The following is a 24,744-nucleotide window of genomic DNA, read 5'->3' on the forward strand; positions in this document are numbered from 1 at the left end:
TAACATTCTGTCTAAAAAGTAGTTTTTCCTTGACATGGTGGCTAAAAAGTAGTTTTTCATTAACATTATTTTTACATCCCTAATGCAGACACATTTGTTACTGGATATTTTTTAATACAATTCTGCCTTGGAGACTTTGTATGTGTAAGTAATATTTAAAATTGACAGATGTGCTGTTTTAGACGGCAATATTTCCCAATGAAAGGACACTTTTTTACTTACATCTAGCTCGTGTGCTATTGTGTGCTTAGCTGTCGCGTAGCTGCTGGCTCCTACTAGCCTACGGCCGAGCCCGTGTACCGTTCTGACACCTGTTCCGTTTGTGGCCTGATTTTTTCAGGCTTTTTTGGCTGACCTGGTATCGGGGGTTTGGTGATCTCAAACAGGACTGTGCCGGTCTCCATGTCGCGGATCTTAAACCTGGTGAAGTCGATCATGTGGACGTTTTCCTCCGGAGAGCAAAGGTAGTCTGCAAACCAAACGGAAATAAGACGCTGTGATAAAACAACGGATCGATGTGAAAGTGGGCTTTGCTTTGAACACGGGATTGTAACACAAATGTAAGGTTTTTTTTGCAACACAACACCTTTTATTGTTGGGTGGACATTTTGTCAGGAATGATGTAGTGTGTGTGAGAGAGATGCTACTTTGTCAACATGGGAGGAGGATTAAATGTAAGAGGCTTATTGTGTTTTACCATCACATGGACTGACCAGTACACACACACACACACACACACACACACACACACACACACACACACACACACACACACACACACACACACACACACACACACAGACACACACACCTTAGAAAGTCTGTATTAGCGGTCAAATGTTGCATAACGCATTTGACTGCATGAATAATTAAACACCCAGCATTTAAATACCAAACTATACCAAACTCCAAAATAGCCCACCAGGAAGCAACAGTGTGTGTGTGTGTGTGTGTGTGTGTGTGTGTGTGTGCACACCTGTGGGCAGGTACACACACATTGCATGGTCCACTAGAGGTGGGGGTGTGAGAGCAGATGGTCCACATAGGCTTTAACCACCTGCTTGAGGATATTTATAGAGCTTTTAATAAAGTAAAGCACCAGTCTATGCTGTTTAGACTAATACACTGTGTGTGTGTGTGTGTGTGTGTGTGTGTGTGTGTGTGTGTGTGTGTGTGTGTGTGTGTGTGTGTGTGTGTGTGTGTGTGTGTGTGTGTGTGTGTGTGTGTGTTCTGGCAATGCGTACTCATTGGGGACGTCTTTCTGTTTACAAAGTCACTTTAGGGGACGTTTGACGTTATGGGGACCAAAATAAAGGTCCCCTGAAGGGAAACCTGTTTACAAAATCACTGTAGGGGATTTGTTTTCGGGACTTTTGCAAACTTTTCCAACTTTTCTTCCACACTCACAGTGCGACTTTGCTGGGTGGGTTTTGGACATGTCGGGGGAACCCCCGGACTCGGGTGGAACGCGGCGGGACTTGTGGGACTCGACCCTGGGTGTCATTTTTGATCATTTTCGGGACTTTTGCCAACTTTTCTTCCATACTCACAGTGCGACTTTGCTGGGTGCGTTTTGGACATGTCGGGGGAACCCCCGGACTCGGGTGGAACGCGGCGGGACCTGTGGGACTCGAACCTGGGTGTCATTTTTTATCATTTTCGGGACTTTTGCCCACTTTCCCAACCTTTCTTCCACACTCACAGTGCGACTTTGCTGGGTGCGTTGTGGACATGTTGGGGGAACCCCCGGACTTGGGTGGAAAGCGGCGGGACCTGTGGGACTCGAACCTGGGTGTCATTTTTGATCATTTTCGGGACTTTTGCCAACTCTTCTTCCACACTCACAGTGCGACTTTGCTGGGTGGGTTTTGAACATGTCGGGGGCACCCCCGGACTCGGGTGGAACGCGGCGGGACCTGTGGAACTCGAACCTGGGTGTCATTTTTGATCATTTTCGGGACTTTTGCAAACTTTTCCAACTTTTCTTCCCCACTCACAGTGCGACTTTATTGGGTGCGTTTCGGACATGTCGGGGGAACCCCCGGACTCGGGTGAAACGCGGCGGGACCTGTGGGACTCGAACCTGGGTGTCATTTTTGATCATTTTTGGGACTTTTGCCAACTTTTCCAACTTTTCTTCCACACTCACAGTGCGACTTTGCTGGGTGGGTTTTGGACATGTCGGGGGAACCCCCGGACTCGGGTGGAACGCGGCGGGACCTGTGGGACTCGAACCTGGGTGTCATTTTTGATCATTTTCGGGACTTTTGCCAACTTTTCCAACTTTTCTTCCACACTCACAGTGCGACTTTGCTGGGTGGGTTTTGGACATGTCGAGGGCACCCCCGGACTCGGGTGGAACGCGGCGGGACTTGTGGGACTCGAACCTGGGTGTCATTTTTGATAATTTTCGGGACTTTTGCCAACTTTTCCAACTTTTCTTCCCCACTCAAAGTGCGACTTTGCTGGGTGCGTTTTGGACATGTCGGGGGAACCTCCGGACTCGGGTGAAACGTGGCGGGACCTGTGGGACTCGAACCTGGGTGTCATTTTTGATCATTTTCGGGACTTTTGCCAACTTTTCCAACTTTTCTTCCCCACTCAAAGTGCGACTTTGCTGGGTGCGTTTTGGACATGTCGGGGGAACCTCCGGACTCGGGTGAAACGTGGCGGGACCTGTGGGACTCGAACCTGGGTGTCATTTTTGATCATTTTCGGGACTTTTGCCAACTTTTCCAACTTTTCTTCCACACTCACAGTGCGACTTTGCTGGGTGCGTTTTGGACATGTCGGGGGAACCCCCGGACTCGGGTGGAACGCGGCGGGACTTGTGGGACTCGAACCTGGGTGTCATTTTTGATCATTTTCGGGACTTTTGCCAACTTTTCCAACTTTTCTTCCACACTCACAGTGCGACTTTGCTGGGTGCATTTTGGACATGTCGGGGGAACCCCCGGACTCGGGTGCAATGTGGCGGGACTTGTGGGACTCGAACCTGGGTGTCATTTTTGATCATTTTCGGGACTTTTGCCCACTTTCCCAACTTTTCTTCCCCACTCACAGTGCGACTTTGCTGAATGCGTTTTGGACATGTTGGGCACCCCTGGACTCGCGTGGCCGGCTGCAAAAGGTCCCCTGAAGGGGAATTTTCGCTCCCCCCCTCCCCCTGTGACTATGCTGGGTGAGTTTTGGGCATGTTGGGCACCCCAGGACTCGCGTGGCCGGCTGCAGGACTTGTGGTACTCAAACCTGGGTTTTTTTTTTTACATGTTGGCCGTGTTAGGGACATTTGCCCTGCTAGCCTACCAGTATAGGTGTGTGTGTGTGTGCGTGTGTGTGTGTGTGTGTGTGTGTGTGTGTGTGTGTGTGTGTGTGTGTGTGTGTGTGTGTGTGTGTGTGTGTGTGTGTGTGTGTGTGTGTTAACATGGCTGCACTGTACTCACTGACTGATATTTACACTGAAAATGTTGTTGTGAACTATTTCATTCATTATCAAGGCTTGTAAGTGAGCCGGAGTCTATCCCAGCTGGACTGCTCACAGGTTCACTTTTTCATGAGTCTTGGCATTATCTTAGACAGATAGATGGATAGATAGATAGATAGATAGGTCTTTATTGTCATTGCACAAGTACAACGGAACTTTGTTTTCAGCACAAAACCGTTCAAGATGAGACAAACAAACAGTGTACAGGGTTACAGAACAGGAACGCTGATGGGTCGCCACAAGGCGCCCCGTAAAAGATGGGAAAAAGGTCAAACGCTGGGGAAAAAGATGAGTAAAAAAATACAATCTAGACTGGGCTCCTAAGGGGGACTAGTCTGGAGTGGGGAAAAACCTCCATGCCATGCACACATAAACACGTTACATTTAATCACGTCAAACTGGCAACAGAGGGGCGGGGAGTTGGGACCCTGGAGGTCGACTGCTGCTATAAAGCGCTGCCAGCCGTCCATCACCCCGAGGGGAAACAAGCGGTGGTGAAGGCGTGGGGTGGGGGAGGGTGTGTGTGTGTGCGTGTGTGCCCAATTGTCTTGGGTGTGATGATGTAATGTTTTTATAGACTGAGGCCCATCTGCAAAAGTTCGACTCCAGGTGTCGTTGAGGAGGGAAGGAGGTCAAAAGCGTCCGTCATTGAGGTGTCCTCGGGGGTGTTTTTCAGAACAGCCTGGTCCTGTTTTCACAGCGTCAACGCCATTCGAGGGAGTCAAATCGTAGATTAGGATGTTTGTTTTCCGCGAGCAGACAAAACAATGACTTGTCTGTTCTATTCGTCCATGCTGGGTGCTCTCAAATTCAATTAAATTTTCCTTTTCAGCAAGCTTCTCCATGATGTGATCCATCTTGCGATTCAGTTCAGAAATCGCCACAGTCTGTGTTCCCACAGCCCTGCCCAAACCATCCTTTGCGACAAACAGCCTTTGGGCTCCTTGAGTGGCTGCCATCGTCTTACAAATTTGACGATACACCAGAGCAATGCCCAGCCCAATCAGCAGGTGCCCCGCGATCACGGTTCCAAATAGGTAGATGTCTTCCACGTCCTCGATGGAAAGGACTGAGAGGCACATGATTCTCCATTTATCCCAGGAATCTCTCACGTACCCCGCAGCAATGGTTCCATCAGGGCAGCCAGGCTCCCCCGAACCACTTTTCCTCGTCGAAAAGACTTTGTCAATTGCGTCGAGAGTCCAGCTGATCATATCCATGTCTGATGTTTAGATTTGAGGACAGCGCAAAGAAAGAGGCTCCAAAAAAGTTCAGACAAGACAAAAACAAAGAGAGCAAGCAGGGAGAAGAGGGAGCGGAAAAAAATGTGACCGCCCTCACCAGAGGCAAGACAGAAAGCTGAATCTTTCTTTCTGTCCAACTTTAAGGCTGCAGCTGTAGTAGTAATCGATCGATTAGTGTCTTCCATTAATCAAGTGATCGGATAAAACAATTTATGGTCTCAATGCGATTTTGTAGGAAAATAGTTGAAACGAAGTAAGATTTTCTAGTTGCAATCACCTTCATTACCTATTATTTACCTTCTATTTTACCTTCCTTTACATTACCTTACCCGCTCGGTGGCCTAGTAGTTAGAGTGTCCGCCCTAAAATCGGTAGGTTGTGAGTTCAAACCCCGGCCGAGTCATACCAAAGACTATAAAAATGGGACCCATTACCTCCCTGCTTGGCACTCAGCATCAAGGGTTGGAATTGGGGGTTAAATCACCAAAAATGATTCCCGGGCGCGGCCACCGCTGCTGCTCACTGCTCCCCTCACCTCCCAGGGGGTGAGGGTGATGGGTCAAATACAGAGGATAATCTCACCACACCTAGTGTGTGTGTGACAATCATTAGTACTTTAACTTTATGTCTACTTTTATTTCCCTTCCATTCATCGTTTTTTACCTTCTTATACATTTTTTTCAACCTTCTATTTCATCTTATTTTACCTGTTGACCTTCTATTTACCCCTTTTAGCTTCTTTTACCTTAAATGCACCTTATTTAACCTTTTGCACCCTCTATTTATCTTTTTTTAACCTTCTACTAACCTTTTTTAACCTTTTATTTACCTTATAATTATCTTTTATATATTATATTTGCTTTTTTGTACCTTTTATTTACCTTCTTTAACTTTTTGTACCTTCTATTTACCCTTTTTAAACTGTTATTCACCTTCCAATTTCCTTTTTTACTCTCTATTTACCTAATTTACCTCCAATGTATCATCCTTTACCTTTTTAAAGTTCTATTTACCTTCTATTCATCTTTTTTTTTACCCTTCTTTGACCTTTCCCCCCTCTTATTTACCTTTTATTTTCCTTCTTTTTTAATTTTATTTTTATATATTTTTTCTTTTATTTACCTATGTTTTTACCTTCAATTTACCTTCCTTTATCTTATGTCTACTTTTATTTCCCTACTATTCATCGTTTTTTTACCTTCTTGTACCTTTTTTTTTTTCAACCTTTTTTTAATCTTATTTTACTTTTTCAACTTCTATTTACCCTTTTTACCTTCTTTTACCTTTAATTTACCCTATTTTACTTTTTCTATTTACCTCATTTAACCTTTTGTACCCTCTAATGATCTTTTTTTTACCTTCTGTTTACCTTTTCCACCTTTTATTTACCATATAATTATCTTTTTTACCTTCTATTTGCCTTTTTTGTACCTTTTATTTACCTTCTTTTGTCTTGTTACCTTTTTTAATGTCATTTTTATATGTTTTTCTTTTATTTAACTGTTTTTACCTTCAATTTAGCTTCCATTACCTTATGTCTACTTTTACTTCCCTACTATTCATAATTTTTTACCTTCTTGTACCTTTTTTTTTCCCAACCTTTTTTTAAATCGTATTTTACCTTTTCACCTTCTATTTACCCTTTTTACCTACTTTTACCTTTAATTTACGCTATTTTACTTTTTCTATTTACCTCATTTAACCTTTTGTACCCTCTAATTACCTTTTTTTACCTTCTATTTACCTTTTTAACCTTTTATTTACCACATAATTATCTTATTTACCTGCTATTTGCCTTTTTTGTACCTTTTATTTACCTTATTTTATCTTCTGTTACCTTATTTTACCACACGCCTGCAACATGTTGTCTCAGTGCTTGCAGTTGGGGTGGGCACGACTAATCCAAATCCAAAGCTTTTGCTGACTCGTCCGTTTTGATTAACGCCGTGTGTTTAAATAGAACACTGCGGACCACGGTCAGTCCTCAGAAGCCATTTAGACCTGGAGTCAGTCGCCGAGTGTTTCTCACAGGACTGCAATCTATCTGTGGCAGCGGGTCTCAGGAAGTAGGTCTTGTAGTCATCTAATTTGCATAATCGGCCATGACGCAAAAACATGAAAAGCAAAATGAATATGACGAGAAATATATTTTATACAAGGGCGGGGCGATATGGCTGAAAACCATATCACAATTTAAGTGTTTTATATCGGTTGATATCGATAATTATTGATATTTTTATGACCTATCGAAAATACGGAGCAGGAGAAAAATATTTCAAATGTAAAATATTTTTTTATTTTAAACCTTCCTCTGATTATAATCCCCTCAGCTATCAAGGCAGAAAGGAAATGTCCACACAAACATAGAAAACATTCAAACAATGTAAACAAAATATTAAAATCACATTGAACACTTAACAATAAGCTCTTAAAATGAAGGTGCAAAAATAAGGAATATGTAACAAATGATTAATAACGTCTAACAAAATAGTGTGAAAATGTAAACCCGAGAACTATTTTCTGCAGGTTTAGTGCCAGGAAGTTACAGCTGTGCTCTAAAGGGTGAGCACTGCTAAGGTGGTGTGGTATATAACTGCTTACTTCCGGCTGTAACGCGCTTCCATCTACACTTTTTGTTATTATTATTATTATTATTTGTATACTTTATTGCAATTATTTCACAAAATTACACAAAATCTTGTCATTTTAACATTGCCCCCTTTTTCCCCAGAAATAAACAACAATAATTATAGTAAATGTCACATATATAAAAAATACAATAAAAAAATACATTCTCACACTTTGCTGCGGTGTGGTTGTGACCCCAAGATTACCTTATTTTATCTTCTGTTACCTTTTTAAATCTTATTTAATCTTTTTTCCTTTTATTTAACCTTGTTTTTACCTTATTTTACCTTGAATTTACTATACATTACCTTTAAGTTCTATTTACCTTATATTCTCCTTGTATTTACCATCTTTAACCTTCCCCCCTCTTATTTACCTTTTTCTAGTCTTATTTAATCTTTTTTTCCTGTTATTTACCCCTGTTTTACCTTGAATTTACCTTCTTTTACCTTGAATTTACTATAGTTTACATTTTAAGTTCTATTTACCTTCTATTCACTATATTATTTACATTCTTTAACCTTCCCCCCTCGTATTTACCTTTTTAAATCTTGTTTAAACTTTTTTTCCTTTTATTTACCCATGTTTTTACCTTGAATTTACCTTCTTTTACCTTGAATGTACTATCTTTTACCTTAAAGTTATATTTACCTTCTATTCACCTTTTATTAACCTTCTTTTTTACCATTCCCCCCTCTTATTTACCTTTAATTGACCTTATTTGATCTTCTGTTACCTTTTTTAATGTTAATATATATTTATTTTCCTTCTATTTACGTTTTTTAAATTTGTATTTTTTTACCTTTGATGTACCTTCTTTTAGGGGGCGATGTGCAGGTGAGACAAGAATTAAATTGTTGAACACATTGTCCGCCACCAAGGTAATCTTCCAGCCCTGACTGCGGGGCAGGGCTGGTTTACAAAGGAGCCTGATGGCAACCACCAACAGGTGTGCTCAGATTGCCAATCAGGGACAGGCGAGGGAAACAGCGCCCAGGCCAGAGTGGCGAAATCAGACAGGAAATGAACGAAAATAAGAGCGCTGGACATGAAACAAATAGAAAATAAGGAAACACAAGATCGTGACACCCTTCATTTTTCCCCCCTATTATTTACCTTTTATTTACCTTCTTTTATCTTCTGTTACCTTTTTTAATCTTATTTAATCTTTTTTTCCTTTTATTTACCTTGAATTTACTATCTTTTACCTTTAAGATCTATTTACCTTCTATTCACCTTTTTATTTACCTTATTTAACCTCCCCCCTCTCATATTTACCTTTTATTTACCTTTCTTAATCTTATTTAATCGTTTTTTCCTTTTATTTACCTATGTTTTTACCTTAAATTTACCTTCTTTTACCTTGAATTTACTATCTTTTACCTTTAAGATCTATTTACCTTCTACTCGCCTTGTATTTACCTTCTTTAAACTTCCCCCTTCTTATTTACCTTTTTAAATCTTAATGTTTTTCCCTTTTATTTACCCATGTTTTTACCTTAAATGTACCTTCTTTTACTTTGAATTTACTATATTTTACCTTTAAGTTCTATTTACCATCTATTCACTTTTTATTTACCTTCTTAAACCTTCCCCCTTCGTATTTACCTTTTATTTACCTTTTTTAATCTTATTTTTATATTTTTTCCTTTTATTTACCCATGTTTTTACCTTAAATGGACCTTCCTTTACCTTGAATATACTATCTTTTACCTTTAAGTTCTATTTACCTTCTATTCACTTTTTATTTAACTTCTTTAACCTTCCCCCTTCTTATTTACCCTTTTAAATCTTAATGTTTTTTCCTTTTATTTACCCAAGTTTTACCTTAAATGTACCTTCTTTTACGTTAAATTTACTATATTTTACCTTTAAGTTCTATTTACCTCCTCTCTGAGCGTGTCCCAATGATCCTAGGAGCTATGTTGTCCGGGGGCTTTATGCCCCCTGGTAGGGTCTCCCAAGACAAACTGGTCCTAGGTGAGGGATCAGACAAAGAGCAGCTCGAAGACCTCCATGAAAAATAAAAACAAAGGACCCAGATTTCCCTCGCCCGGACGCTGGTCACCGGGGCCCCCCTCTGGAGCCAGGCCCGGAGGTGGGGCACGGCCGGGCACAGCCCGAAGAGGCAACGTGGGTCCCCCCTCCAATGGGCTCACCACCCATAGCAGGGGTCATAGAGGTCGGGTGTGATGTGAGCTGGCGGCAGCCGAAGGCAGGGCACTTGGCGGTCCGATCCTCGGCTACAGAAGCTAGCTCTTGGGACGTGGAACGTCACCTCGCTGGGGGGGAAGGAGCCTGAGCTAGTGCGCGAGGTGGAGAAGTTCCGGCTAGATCAGGGGTCGGCAACCCGCGGCTCCGGAGCCGCATGCGGCTCTTTGATCACTCTTATGCGGCTCAGCTGCATACTTGCTGACCCCCCCAATTTTCCCGTGAGACTCCTGGGATTAATATTCACCGATTTTCACCCTTACAGCTATAATAAGGGCGTGCCATGATGGTACAACATTTGGCGCCCTCTACAATCTGTATTAACAGCGTGCCAGCCCAACACTTTTTATACAATATACATCTCCTGCTTGCACACGTATGTGACAGCAAGGCATACTTTGTCAACAGCCACACAGGTTACACTGACGGTGACCATATAATGTGCCACACATTGAACTAAAACCAAACAAGAATGACAAACACTTTTCGGGAGAACATCAGCACCTTAACACAACATAAACACAACAGAACAAACACCCAGAATCCCATGCAGCCCTGACTCTTCCAGGCTACATTATACACCCCTGCTACCACCAAACCCCGCCCCCACCCCAACCCTGCTCCCTCACACATCACCCCCCCCCCCCCCCCCCCCCCCAACCCCCCCAACCCCCCCTCTGTGCGTCGGTTGAAGTGGGCGGGGTTTGGTAGCGGGGGTGTATAATGTATCCCGGAAGAGTTAGGGCTGCCTGGGATTCTGGGTATTTGTCCTGTTGTGTTTATGTTGTGTTACTGTGCAGATGTTCTCCCAAAATGTGTTTGTCATTCTTGTTTGGTGTGGGTTCACAGTGTGGCGCATTATTAGTAAGAGTGTTATAGTTTTTTTTATACCGCCACCGTCAGTGTAACCTGTGTGGTTGTTGAATAAGTATGCCTTGCTGTCACCTACGTGAGCAAGCGGAAACGCCATACAACGTGTGGCTGATCAGGCACGCTGGTTGTAGTGGGTGCTATATGCTGTACCATCACGGCACGCATGACGCTGGCAAGCGCCATTCATCTAAAACCCGCGTGCCGCACCAGCTTTCAAATTCCATATAAAGGTGTGGGCAGCGTGTCTGAGACCCCTGGTTTATACATAGCACAAAGCAAAAAAAACAAACTTTGCATGCAGTGTTATTTCATTGAAAATTTCCCAAAAATTTTGCGGCTCCCATTGTTTTCTATAATTTGCGAAACTGGTCAAAATGGCTCTTTGACTGGTAAAGGTTGCCGACCCCTGGGCTAGATATAGTCGGACTCACTTCGACGCACAGCAAGGGCTCTGGAACCAGTTCTCTCGAGAGGGGCTGGACTCTCTTCCACTCTGGCGTTGCCGGCAGTGAGAGGCGACGGGCTGGGGTGGCAATTCTTGTTTCCCCCCGTCTCAGAGGCTGCACGTTGGAGTTCAACCCGGTGGACGAGAGGGTAGCTTCCCTCCGCCTTCGGGTGGGGGAACATTAATAATCTATCATAATGTTGACAAAATAATAGAATAAATGACACAATATGTTACTGCATATGTCAGCAGACTAATTAGGAGCCTTTGTTTGTATACTTACTACTAAAAGACAAGTTATCTAGTATGTTCACTATTCTATTTAAGGCATACTTGCCAACCTTGAGACCTCCGATTTCGGGAGGTGGGGGGGGGGGGGGGCGTGGTTGGGGGCGTGGTTAAGAGGGGAGGAGTATATTGACAGCTAGAATTCACCAAGTCAAGTATTTCATACATATATATATATATATATATATATATATATATATATATATATATATATATATCTACATCCTGAAAATATGCAAACAAAACTGTGTTTGGATAATTGATACTTCAAACTTGCATAAATAAATATTAAGGAATATAACATAACTTGGCTTCTGAGAGCTTCAAAATGTAATGAATAAAATGCTAAAGCTGTTGATAAACAAGTAATTATTTTAATAATTAAATATGGTCATTTTAAATGAATTATTATGATAATTTATAATGTATATAAATATATATATATATATCTACATCCTGAAAATATGCAAAGAAAACTGTGTATATATATATATATATATATATATATAAATATATATATATATATATATATATATATATACATACATACATATATATATATATATATATATATATATATATATATATATATATATATATATATATATATATATATATATATATATGTATATATATATATGTATATATATATCAAATCAAATCAAATCAACTTTATTTATAAAGCACATTTAAAATTTACCACAGGGGTAGCCAAAGTGCTGTACAATGAGCAGGTTAAAAGATAAAACGAGTACCGAGCAAACACAACACAACACAAACAGAACATGATAAAAAATAAATAATTAAAATAGAATTAATAAAAACATAAAAACAGGATCACAGCAGGTGTATTATGGGGCGCCATTGCGCCCCATAATACATGTATATTATATGTATATATATATGTATATATATATATATATATATATATATATATATATATATATATATATATATATATATATATATATATATATATATATATATATATATATGTATATATATGTATATATATATATATATATATATATATATATATATATATATGTATATATATATATATGTATGTATATATATATATATATATATATATATATATATATATATATATATATATATATATATATATATATATATATATATATCTACATCCTGAAAATATGCAAACAAAACTGTGTTTGGATAATTGATACTTCAAACTTGCATAAATAAATATTAAGGAATATAACATAACTTGGCTTCTGAGAGCTTCAAAATGTAGTGAATAAAATACTAAAGCTGTTGATAAACAAGCAATTATTTTAATAATTAAATATGGTCATTTTAAATGAATTATTATGATAATTTAAAATTAATTATTTCAAATATGTTTATTTTAATGTAAAATTCTATGGCTGGATGTAATAAGGAGTCAGAAAAAATAAAAATAAAAATACAATTAATTGTGATGTTTTTAGCAAAATATAGTAAAAATGTATTTAATTTATTTTTATTTTTTTAAATTAATAAATATATTTATTTTTAGGTAAGATAAACATAATAATACAATGTATCTCTAGTCTGGATGATTTAGTTCTTGTCACCCTGTTGTCCTCCCGTAGTGAAAAAAGGCTGTCCTCACTCAGGTCCGCATGGAGCTGGAGGGGGCGTGGCCTCCAGCTCCGGCTGAAAATCGGGAGATTTTCGGGAGGATATTTGTCCCGGGAGGTTTTCGGGAGAGGCGCTGAATTTCGGGAGTCTCCCGGAAAATTCGGGAGGGTTGGCAAGTATGATTTAAGGACAAACTTGCAATAATAAACATATGTTTAATGTACCCTAAGATTTTTTGTTAAAATAAAGCCAATAATGCCATTTTTTTTTTGGGTCCCCTTTATTTTGAAAAGTATCAAAAAGTATTGAAATACTGTACTTTTTAGTATCGGGACTAAATATTTCGCCATCCAGAAACAAAAAGGAAGAATATCCACAATCATGATCATTAGGACATGAAGACACACCTGCTGTACATTCACATGTTAATAATTACGTGGGAAGAGAAGAAGGAACATGTGTCACGTGAAGTCAATCCTCGCGTCTGAAAGCCTGTAAATCGGCGCTAATCCGCGGGATTAACGCGCTATAAGTGGCATCTCGCTTGCTTTTTAGGCGTGTCGGACCTTTGGTGACATCTCGCGTGTTTCCGCAAATCAAGTACGACTTAATAGATGTGCGTTTAATAGGGGTGTAACGGTACACACACATTTCGGTTCGGTACGTACCTCGGTTTAGAGGTCACGGTTCGGTTCATTTTCGTTACAGTAAGAAAACAACAAAATATACATTTTTTGGTTATTTATTTACCAAATTTGTAAACAATGGCTTTATCCTTTTAACATTGGGAACACTATAATAATTCTGCCCACGTTAATCAACATTAAACTGCCTCAAGTTGTTGCTCAGATTAAATAAAATGACAAAACTTTTCTTCGACATATAAAAAGTGCAACATTAAACAGTTTCAAGTCAACTCATCATGCTTCATTTATTACAACATTTGGGAAGCCTGTAGTTGATTTTTATTATGTAAATGTTATCATTTTATCAACATGTGATAGCAGGGACCCTGCCATTCCAAACTAGGCTGCTCCATTACTAATGATTAATGTAACTATAGCTGAAAAAAATAGTACAATAGCAATAGGAGAGACTATTCATCCCTGAACACCATGGAGTTCATGTAGGCTTTATGATGCACTTACATTATTATATCAACTATCAGAGACAGAAACTCTTCATTTAACATAATGTCCTTTTTTGCTCCTTTAAAGGGGAACATTATCACAATTTCAGAAGGGTTAAAACCATTAAAAATCAGTTCCCAGTGGCTTGTTTTATTTTTCGAAGTTTTTTTCAAAATTTTACCCATCACGCAATATCCCTAAAAACAGCTTCAAAGTGCCTGATTTTAACCATCGTTATATACACCCGTCCATTTTCCTGTGACGTCACATAGTGATGCCAACACAAACAAACATGGCGCATAGAACAGCAAGGTAGCGACATTAGCTCGGATTCAGACTCGGATTTCAGCGGCTTCAGCGATTCAACAGATTACGCATGTATTGAAACAGATGGTTGTAGTGTGGAGGCAGGTAGCGAAAACGAAATTGAAGAAGAAACTGAAGCTATTGAGCCATATCGGTTTGAACCGTATGCAAGCGAAACTGATGAAAACGACACGACAGCCAGCGACACGGGAGAAAGCGAGGACGAATTCGCCTTCTAACCAACGATTGGTATGTGTTTGTTTGGCATTAAAGGAAACTAACAACTATGAACTAGGTTTACAGCATATGAAATACATTTGGCAACAACATGCACTTTGAGAGTGCAGACAGCCCAGTTTTCATCAATAAATATATTCTGTAGACATACCCTCATCCGCGCTCTTTTCCTGAAAGCTGATCTGTCCAGTTTTGGAGTTGATGTCAGCAGGCCAGGGAAGCTAGGGTCGATAGGGGGTTTAGCTCGCTCGTCTGCGGGAACAAACTGCCGCCATTGCTTGCCGTGCTACCGAGGTCCTTTGTCCCTGAATTGCTCACACACTCCGGCAGATTCAATGGGGGTCTGGCGGCAGATTTCTTTGACTTTATCGTTGGAAATGCATCTGCTTTGAGTGTCGCGGGATATCCACACATTCTTGCCATCTCTGTCGTAGCATAGCTTTCGTCGGTAAAGTGTGCGGAACAAACGTCCAATTTCTTGCCACGTTCGCATCTTTGGGCCACTGGTGCAACTTGAATCCGTCCCCGTTCGTGTTGTTACACCCTCCGACAACACACCGACGAGGCATGATGTCTCCAAGGTACGGAAAACAGTCGAAAAAAACGGAAAATAACAGAGCTGATTTGACTCGGTGTTTGAGAAAATGGTCATCGCTCCGAGAGCGAATAATAGAAAGGCGTTTAATTCGGCAAAATTCACCCATTTAGAGTTCGGAAATCGGTTAAAAAAAAAGGGTCTTTTTTCTGCAACATCAAGGTATATATTGACGCTTACATAGGTCTGGTGATAATGTTCCCCTTTAACACAGCTCAATCAACACAGAAAAAGGTAAAGTGAAATAACAGACAGACAGGGCTTTGCTGTCCGTGACACATACACACACACACACACACACACACACCGCAAAATTAGCTAACGTTACGCTAAAAGCGAATTAGCCTTAACCTCAAGCCAGGACTGCGAGCGAGCTGAGCTGCAGTTTATATTTCTAGAAGGTCAACAGGCTCATAGTGATGTTACTAGTAGTTGACTGGGAGGTGTTTATTATAATTTGGGGAGAGTCCGCTGCCTGATGATTACCTGCTTAACGCTAAGCACTGACTACATGCGCTCTGAATACGCACTGCTGATTGGCTGTTACCGCTCTGAATACGCACTGCTGATTGGCTGTTACCGCTCTGTATGTAACCAATCAGATGGTTGTGTGGGTGGGACAATGCTGGGTGCTATGTAGAGTCCTGACAGAGACAGGCAGAAGGAAGCGGAGCAGCTTCTTAAGACTTCAGCTTAGCTTAATATGTTCGTGTGGAAACTCGTCCGGTACACCTCCGAACCGAACCGAAACCGAAACGGTTCAATACAAATACACGTACCGTTACACCCCTAGCGTTTAATACCCTCAAAAGGTTTGCTATAGGCTTTTTCCAGCGAGTAAATCAAAACTGAAGGCCACTTTGATACATTAAAGATACAAGGACCATTTCAATATAGTCCAATCAATGTGTGCTAAAATGTCTGAACATCATATCATAGCTTTGTGTTGTCGCTAACAAAACATGTTCCACCTAATTCTGCCCTAAAAGTAGCATTTTCAAGCAAAGAAATGGCTAAATAAAGTAAATATACCAAAACTACAGTAGTATTGACCGCCAGACCACACCAAAACAATCAAAGTGTGCTGTTTGGTATCGTGACCGCTGATTGGCTCAGCCTCAGGCAGCATTACTAACATTAGCCAATGTTGCATCCGAACCCTTCAGAGTCATACAACTTGGTAGTCCACACATGCTAACTGTTAGCATGCTAACTTTTCTTGAGCCAATTTTGCAGCCGAACGCCTCAAAGTCATAAAAGTTAGTATTTGACCATGCTTAGTGTTAGCATGCTAACTTTTTTTTTTTTTTTTTTGCCAATTTTGCAACAAAACAGCTCAGAGTCATACAATTTGGTACTTGACAAATGCTCTTAGCATGCTAACTTTTCTTTAGCCAATTTTGCATCCGAACGCCTCAGAGTCATACAACTTGGTACTTGACACATGCTAAAAGCTAGCATGTGTCAACTGTTAGCATGCTAACTTTTTTTTCTTTAATTAAATTTTGCGGCCGAACGTCTCGAAGTCATAAAACTTAGTATTTGCCACTGCTTCATGTTAGCATGATAACTTTTTTTTTGTTGCCAATTTTGCATCTGAACACCTCAGAGTCATACAACTTGGTACTTGACACATGCTAACTGTTAGCATGCTAACATTTTTTTAGCCAATTTTGCATCTGAACACCTCAAAATCATACAACTTGGTACTTGACACATGCTAACTGTTAGCATGCTAACTTTTTTTTAGCCAATTTTGCATCTGAACACCTCAGAGTCATACAACTTGGTACTTGACATATGCTAACTGTTAGCATGATAACTTTTTTTTAGCCAATTTTGCATCTGATTACCTCAAAATCATACAACTTGGTACTTGACACATGTTAACTGTTAGCATGCTAACTTTTTTTTAGCCAATTTTGCATCTTAACACCTCAGAGTCATACAACTTGGTACTTGACATATGCTAACTGTTAGCATGCTAACATTTTTTTAGCCAATTTTGCATTTGAACACCTCAGTCATACAACTTGGTACTTGACACATGCTAACTGTTAGCATGCTAACTTTTTTTTAGCCAATTTTGCATCTGAACACCTCAAAATCATACAACTTGGTACTTGACACATGCTAACTGTTAGCATGCTAACTTTTTTTTTTAGCCAATTTTGCATCCGAACGCCTCAGAGTCATATAACTTGGTACTTGACACATGCTAAAAGCTAGCATGTGTCAACTGTTAGCATGCTAACTTTTTTTTTAATTACATTTTGCGGGCGAACGCCTCAAAGTCATAAAACTCAGTATTTGACACTGCTTCATGTTAGCATGATAACTTTTTTTAGCCAATTTTGCATCTGAACACCTCAGAGTCATACAACTTGGTACTTGACACATGCTAATTGTTAGCATGCTGACTTCCTTTTTTTTTTTTTTGCCATTTTTGCATCTGAACACCTCAGAGTCATACAACTTGGTACTTGACACATGCTAAAAGCTAGCGTGTGTCAACTGTTAGCATGCTAACTTTTTATTTTGAATTAAATTTTGCGACCGAACGCCTCAAAGTCATAAAACTTAGTATTTGACACTGCTTCTTGTTAGCATGATAACTTTTTTTTAGCCAATTTTGCATCTGAACACCTCAGAGTCATACAACTTGGTACTTGACACATGCTAACTGTTAGCATGCAAACTTTTTTTTAAATTTTTTTTAGCCAATTTTGCATCTGAACACCTCAGAATCATACAACTTGGTACTTGACACATGCTAAAAGTTAGCATGTGTCAACTGTTAGCATGCTAACTTTTCTTTAGCCAATTTTGCATCCGAACGCCTCAGAGTCATACAACTTGGTACTTGACACATGCTAAAAGCTAGCATGTGTCAACTGTTAGCATGCTAACTTTTTTTCTTTAATTAAATTTTGCAACCGAACGCCTCAAAGTCATAAAACTTAGTATTTGCCACTGCTTCATGTTAGCATGATAACTACAAATTGGTACTTGACACATGCTAACTGTTAGCATGCTAACTTTTTTTTAGCCAATTTTGCATCTGAACACCTCAAAATCATACAACTTGGTACCTGACACATGCTAACTGTTAGCATGCTAACTTTTTTTTAGCCAATTTTGAATCTGAACACCTCAGAGTCATACAACATGGTACTTGACACATGCTAACTGTTAGCATGCTAACATTTTTTTAGCCAATTTTGCATCTGAACACCTCAGAGTCATACAACTTGGTACTTGACACATGCTAATTGTTAGCATGCTGACTTCCTTTTTTTTTTTTTTGCCATTTTTGCATCTGAACACCTCAGAGTCATACAACTTGGTACTTGACACATGCTAAAAGCTAGCGTGTGTCAACTGTTAGCATGCTAACTTTTTATTTTGAATTAAATTTTGCGACCGAACGCCTCAAAGTCATAAAACTTAGTATTTGACACTGCTTCTTGTTAGCATGATAACTTTTTTTAGCCAATTTTGCATCTGAACACCTCAGAGTCATACAACTTGGTACTTGACACATGCTAACTGTTAGCATGCAAACTTTTTTTTTAATTTTTTTTAGCCAATTTTGCATCTGAACACCTCAGAATCATACAACTTGGTACTTGACACATGCTAAAAGTTAGCATGTGTCAACTGTTAGCATGCTAACTTTTCTTTAGCCAATTTTGCATCCGAACGCCTCAGAGTCATACAACTTGGTACTTGACACATGCTAAAAGCTAGCATGTGTCAACTGTTAGCATGCTAACTTTTTTTCTTTAATTAAATTTTGCAACCGAACGCCTCAAAGTCATAAAACTTAGTATTTGCCACTGCTTCATGTTAGCATGATAACTACAAATTGGTACTTGACACATGCTAACTGTTAGCATGCTAACTTTTTTTTAGCCAATTTTGCATCTGAACACCTCAAAATCATACAACTTGGTACCTGACACATGCTAACTGTTAGCATGCTAACTTTTTTTTAGCCAATTTTGAATCTGAACACCTCAGAGTCATACAACATGGTACTTGACACATGCTAACTGTTAGCATGCTAACATTTTTTTAGCCAATTTTGCATTTGAACACCTCAGTCATACAACTTGGTACTTGACACATGCTAACTGTTAGCATGCTAACTTTTTTTTAGCCAATTTTGCATCTGAACACCTCAAAATCATACAACTTGGTACTTGACACATGCTAAATGTTAGCGTGCTAACTTTTTTTTTAGCCAATTTTGCATCCGAACGCCTCAGAGTCATACAACTTGGTACTTGACACATGCTAAAAGCTAGCATGTGTCAACTGTTAGCATGCAAACTTTTTTAATTAAATTTTGCAGCCGAACGCCTCAATGTCATAAAACTTAGTATTTGACACTGCTTCATGTTAGCATGCTAACTTTTTTTTGGCCAATTTTGCATCTGAACACCTCAGTCATACAACTTGGTACTTGACACATGCTAACTGTTAGCATGCTAACTTTTTTTAGCCAATTTTGCATCTGAGCACCTCATAATCATACAACTTGGTACTTGACACATGCTAACTGTTAGCATGCTAACTTTTTTTTGTGCCAATTTTGCATTCGAACGCCTCAGAGTCATACAACTTAGTACTTGAAACATGCTAAAAGCTAGCATGTGTCAACTGTTAGCATGCTAACTTTTTTTTTAAATTAAATTTTGCGGGCGAACGCCTCAAAGTCATAAAACTTAGTATTTGACACTGCTTCTTGTTAGCATGATAACTTTTTTTAGCCAATTTTGTATCTGAACACCTCAGAGTCATACAACTTGGTACTTGACACATGCTAACTGTTAGCATGCTAACTTTTTTTTTTTTTTTTTTTTTTTTTAGCCAATTTTGCATCTGAACACCTCAGAATCATACAACTTGGTACTAGACACATGCTAACTGTTAGCATGCTAACTTTTTTTTTTAATTAAATTTTGCAGCCGAACGCCTCAGTCATAAAACTTAGTATTTGACACTGTGCATGTTAGCATGCAACCTTTTTTTTTTTGCCAATTTTGCATCTGAACACCTCAGAATCATACAACTTGGTACTTGACACATGCTAACTCTTAGCATGCTAACTTTTTTTTTTTGCCAATTTTGCATCTGAACACCTCAAAATCATACAACTTGGTACTTGACACATGCTAAAAAAATTTTTTTTAGCCAATTTTGTATCTGAACACCTCCGAGTCATACAACTCGGTACTTGACACATGCTAACTGCTAGCATGCTAACTTTTTTTGTATCTAATTTTGCATCTGAACACCTCAAAGTATTAGAACTTGGTACTTAACACTACTTAATGTTAGAATACTAACTTTTTTTGGTGCTAATTTTACATGCATACAGTACGTACAATTTGGTACCGCACGCATTGTAAATGTCAGCATTCTAATGATAGCATGCTAGCAGGCTTTGTGTTAGTCGGTGTGCAACATGTTTAGCATCATCCTCCAGTGATAACGTTACTTGCAAGAAAAGTAGTTTGATTGCAGGACCAAAAATGAAATAGAGCAGGGGTGTCAAACTCATTTTAGATCGGGGGGCCACATGGAGAAAAACCTACTCCCAAGTGGGCCGGACTGGTAAAATCACGGCACGATAACTTAAAAATAAAGACAACGTCAGGTTGTTTTCTTTGTTTAAAAATACAACAAGCACATTCTGAAAATGTACAAATCATAATGTTATTTTTTTTTTTTTTTACACTTACATGTTGAGGTTGATCTTTATTTGTCGTTATTTATACTTTGTGAATAAATGATGTGATAATGTTCATCAGTCAACTCATTGGTGTTAATTTTCAATCTATTAAGATAAAAACATAATATCACAATCAAATTACAGGATGTTACTTACGTCTTTTGCTCATTTTCCTCAACTGGTGCACTAACATCATGTGTTTTTTGTTTTTTTTTACATATGTAGCATCATCTACAAAGATGCAAAGAATTGCTATTGCAACATCTAGTGGATACATTTAGAACAGCAGTTTCTTTCATTCAAAAATGTTGGCTCATTTTTATACTTAACAAACTCATCCCGCCGGTCGGTTAAAACCTGTTCCGTACGTTTAACACCCCTGGGCTACCCGCTCTTTGTGTGTCTCTTTCAGTGACGTGCGGTGAGGTTGATGGCTGGTGAGGCACTGACTTCATCACAGTCAGATTTACAAACATATGAACCCTAAAGAGTATCTTATTCACCATTTGATTGGCAGCAGTTAACGGGTTATGTTTAAAAGCTCATACCAGCATTCTTCCCTGCTTGGCACTCAGCATCAAGGGTTGGAATTGGGGGTTAAATCACCAAAAATTATTCCCGGGCGCGGCGCCGCTGCTGCCCACTGCTCCCCTCACCTCCCAGGGGGTGATCAAGGGGATGGGTCAAATGCAGAGGACACATTTCATTACACCTAGTGTGTGTGTGACAATCATTGGTACTTTAACTTAACTTTAACTTTACACATACAAACTGTAGCACACAAAAAAGCACATTTAATTAAAAAAACGTTATTATGGTCTTACCTTTACTTATAAATGAAGTCCATACGCCGCTGTTGTGCTGGATTAATGCACCCCCTGACGGGAGTGTTATATCAACTAAAGCCCTCACTTCAACTTTCCAAGTGCAGGATTGAATCTATTTACAAAAAGTGTAACCGGGGGTTTATAAATGTCGCCTATACTGTATGAAACTACAAAATAACAAACACGGAGACTCCAGTTTACACGAGGACCACTTTATTTACCTTCTTTCAAAAACCTACGCTCCACTCCAACGTGTCATCACTTCCGCTCTTAGCGCCTTTTAAATAAGAGCTCAAGGCATATACTGTATAACAGCGCATAAAAGGAACTTAACATCACAAAGAGGAAAGCCCATAAAAATAAGTTACAAAAGTTATTTAATAAGAAGCCAAAAAGTGCAAAAACAATAATGTTCGTGTTGGAGGAGCTGTGAATTAGGTACACTTGCAGTCTGCAGGTGTACCTAATGTTGTGGCCCTGCAGTCATTCACAACTCCTCCAACACGAACATTATTGTTTTTGCACTTATTGGCTTCTTATGAAATAATTTTTTAAAATAGATTCAATCTTGCACGTGGAAAGTTTAAGTGTGGGCTTTAGTTGATATAACACTCCCGTCAGGGGGTGCATTCTACGGCGGGGGTGCAGGAGGCGGGATTACTGGAGCCTCAGCCAGTGCGTCTTTTGCAGCCGTTTTATGATCGCTCAGCACAAGAAATACGTTACACACATACAGTTGTTGACAAAATACACTGTACATTATATACCTCAGCTAACTAAACTATGGAAATGTATAATATAATTCATATAGCAATACGGTCTCACTGCACAGCAGGCCAGCAGTTAGCCGAGTCCGCAATCCATGTTGAGGCACTGAGTGACGTGCCTCAACTGGCTGCTGTTCACCGCACCGTCTCTTCTCAGTATTTGAACGGCAAATGTGAAAATTCAGCGATTTTGAATAAAAATAATCTAAAACTGGTGAAGTTAAATGGAAAATAACTTTATAGTATAATCACTGGATACATATAACAATTTAATAAAAATGTTTTCTTTTTACATTTTTTTTCTTTCCATTTCCACTGCACGTCACTGGTCTCTTTGTATTCCCGGACATCATAGACATGACTATTAACAAGAACATTAATTCTCACCCCGCTTTAAGAAAACCGTCCAGTAAATACTTTAGCGAAAATAATAAGCAAATTCAAGCTAAGAAAACTAATAAACGACACCCATTACAAAGACGCAAACCGGAAAGGGACTGGAGGCCAAAGTGATGTTAAGGCGTGTGCATAAAGACATTAAAAAGTTGCAAACAAGGCCTTCAAACTGCTGCAAAAGTAAAAATAATGCTTTTAACGTGTCTATCTGCATAAATACATATGTGTATGTGTCCATTATTTCGCTTCTTAGGGGTGTCCCGATACAGCTTTTTCAATATCGATACCGATATTAGAGCTTTGAGTGTTGGCAAATACCGATATTGAACCGATACAATATCAACACGAGTCATACATACTTTTATAATACTATATTTTTTAGCATCACAAAATCTTTTTTTGTTTTTTTTAAAATTTATATTATGTTTATAAACTCAGGAAATATGTCCCTGGACACTTAGAATATGACCAATGTATGATCCTGTAACTACCTGGTATCGGATCGATACCCAAATTTGTGATATCATCCAAAACTAATGTAAAGCATCTAACAACAGAAGAATAAATGATTACTACATTTTAACAGAAGTGTAGATAGAACATGTTAAAAGAGAAAATAAGCAGATTGTGGAGGGGGGCGTGGCCTGCGGGCCTGCCGCGGAACGGGGTGTGCAAGAACCGGCCTCGAAGACGGCGACAGGTGAGTAGATTTCCCGGATGGGCCTTGTTATCTAATCACCTGTCGCCTTTATTAGCAGCAGCCGGAACGAGACAAGTTGTTGGAGTTGAAGTGAGAAGACACAACGGACTGAACAGTCCTGGCCATACTTGCGTGTGAAATAAAACAGTTTTATACCCAGAATTCCGGGCTCTCGTGGCAGTGTGTGGTGGTCCGAAGAACCCACTCGAGGGCAACCTCTACACAGATTTTAACAGTAAATGAGCAAGTAGATTAATAATTAATTCTCTACCACTTGTCCTTAAAAATTGTGACAAAATAATAGAATGATAAATGACACAATATGTTACTGCATATGTCAGAAGACTAATTAGGAGCCTTTGTTTGTTTACTTAAGACAAGTTGTCTAGTATGTTCACTATTTTGTTTAAGGACAAAATTGCAATTAAAAAAAATATGTTTGATGTACCCTAAGATTTTTTGGTAAAATAAAGCCAATAATGCCATTTTTTGTGGTCCCCTTTATTTAGAAAACTTTTGAAATATATTTTGGTACCGGTACCAAAATATTGGTATCGGGGCAACCCTACACTAATGTATTAGATTTTTTGATGATAGGAGGCCCAAAATTACCAAATTATACACCATAATTTAAAAAAATATGAACTATGTGAGCATATAAAAAATAGCGGGAGTAAGTTCTTACAACATACTAATTAAATATGAGCATTTATCGGCCGATAATATCTGCAGTCCAATATTATCGGACTTCTCTAATTACCAATATAATATCAACTAAACAATTATCAAAAAGACACCATAGCTGAAATCAAGGCAACATAACTACAAATTAAACCAACGATAACATGGTAGATTTAAGCATTAAATAAAATAGAACTGACAACAAAGGTAGAAACACACATTTTTACAATGGTGTTCAGGGTGGGCATCGTGCCGTCAACCAATTGCGAGCGCTGCGTAACTACCAAGATGATGGTCATGTTGACTTAAGTCTTTGCATCTTACCGTTTCGTTATTTGATCCGCTGAGTGGATAATTGACAACGAAAGAAGGTATGGTGCGTGGATGCATGCATCAGTCTGCCGCCATCTGCCGCCAGCCACGACAGGAGCAGCTGATCGCTCGCACCTGCGCTGATTGGCGTAGCGGCAGCCAATCCAGAGGGCGCTTAAAGTCAGCTGACACGTCATCTTTTAAGCGATGTCATGTTTGACGTGGGTTACACTTTTTTCATTTTGACACCCCTGGTTTAGTCTAGTGCAGGGGTCGGCAACCCACGGCTC

The 24,744-nt window shown here is 39.3% G+C and overlaps 1 protein-coding gene across 1 annotated transcript in view; it reads right to left on the bottom strand.

The window, feature by feature from the left end:
• Positions 1-24,744, bottom strand: part of unc119a1 (unc-119 lipid binding chaperone a1) — a 55,183-nt gene that overhangs the window by 17,717 nt on the left and 12,722 nt on the right. Inside the window, exon 2 of the mRNA XM_061925825.2 lies at positions 356-469. Coding sequence (XP_061781809.1) covers positions 356-469 — 114 coding nt within the window. The remainder of the gene's footprint in view (positions 1-355; positions 470-24,744) is intronic.

Source organism: Nerophis lumbriciformis, linkage group LG30 (assembly GCF_033978685.3).
Source record: "Nerophis lumbriciformis linkage group LG30, RoL_Nlum_v2.1, whole genome shotgun sequence".
NCBI lineage: Eukaryota > Metazoa > Chordata > Actinopteri > Syngnathiformes > Syngnathidae > Nerophis > Nerophis lumbriciformis.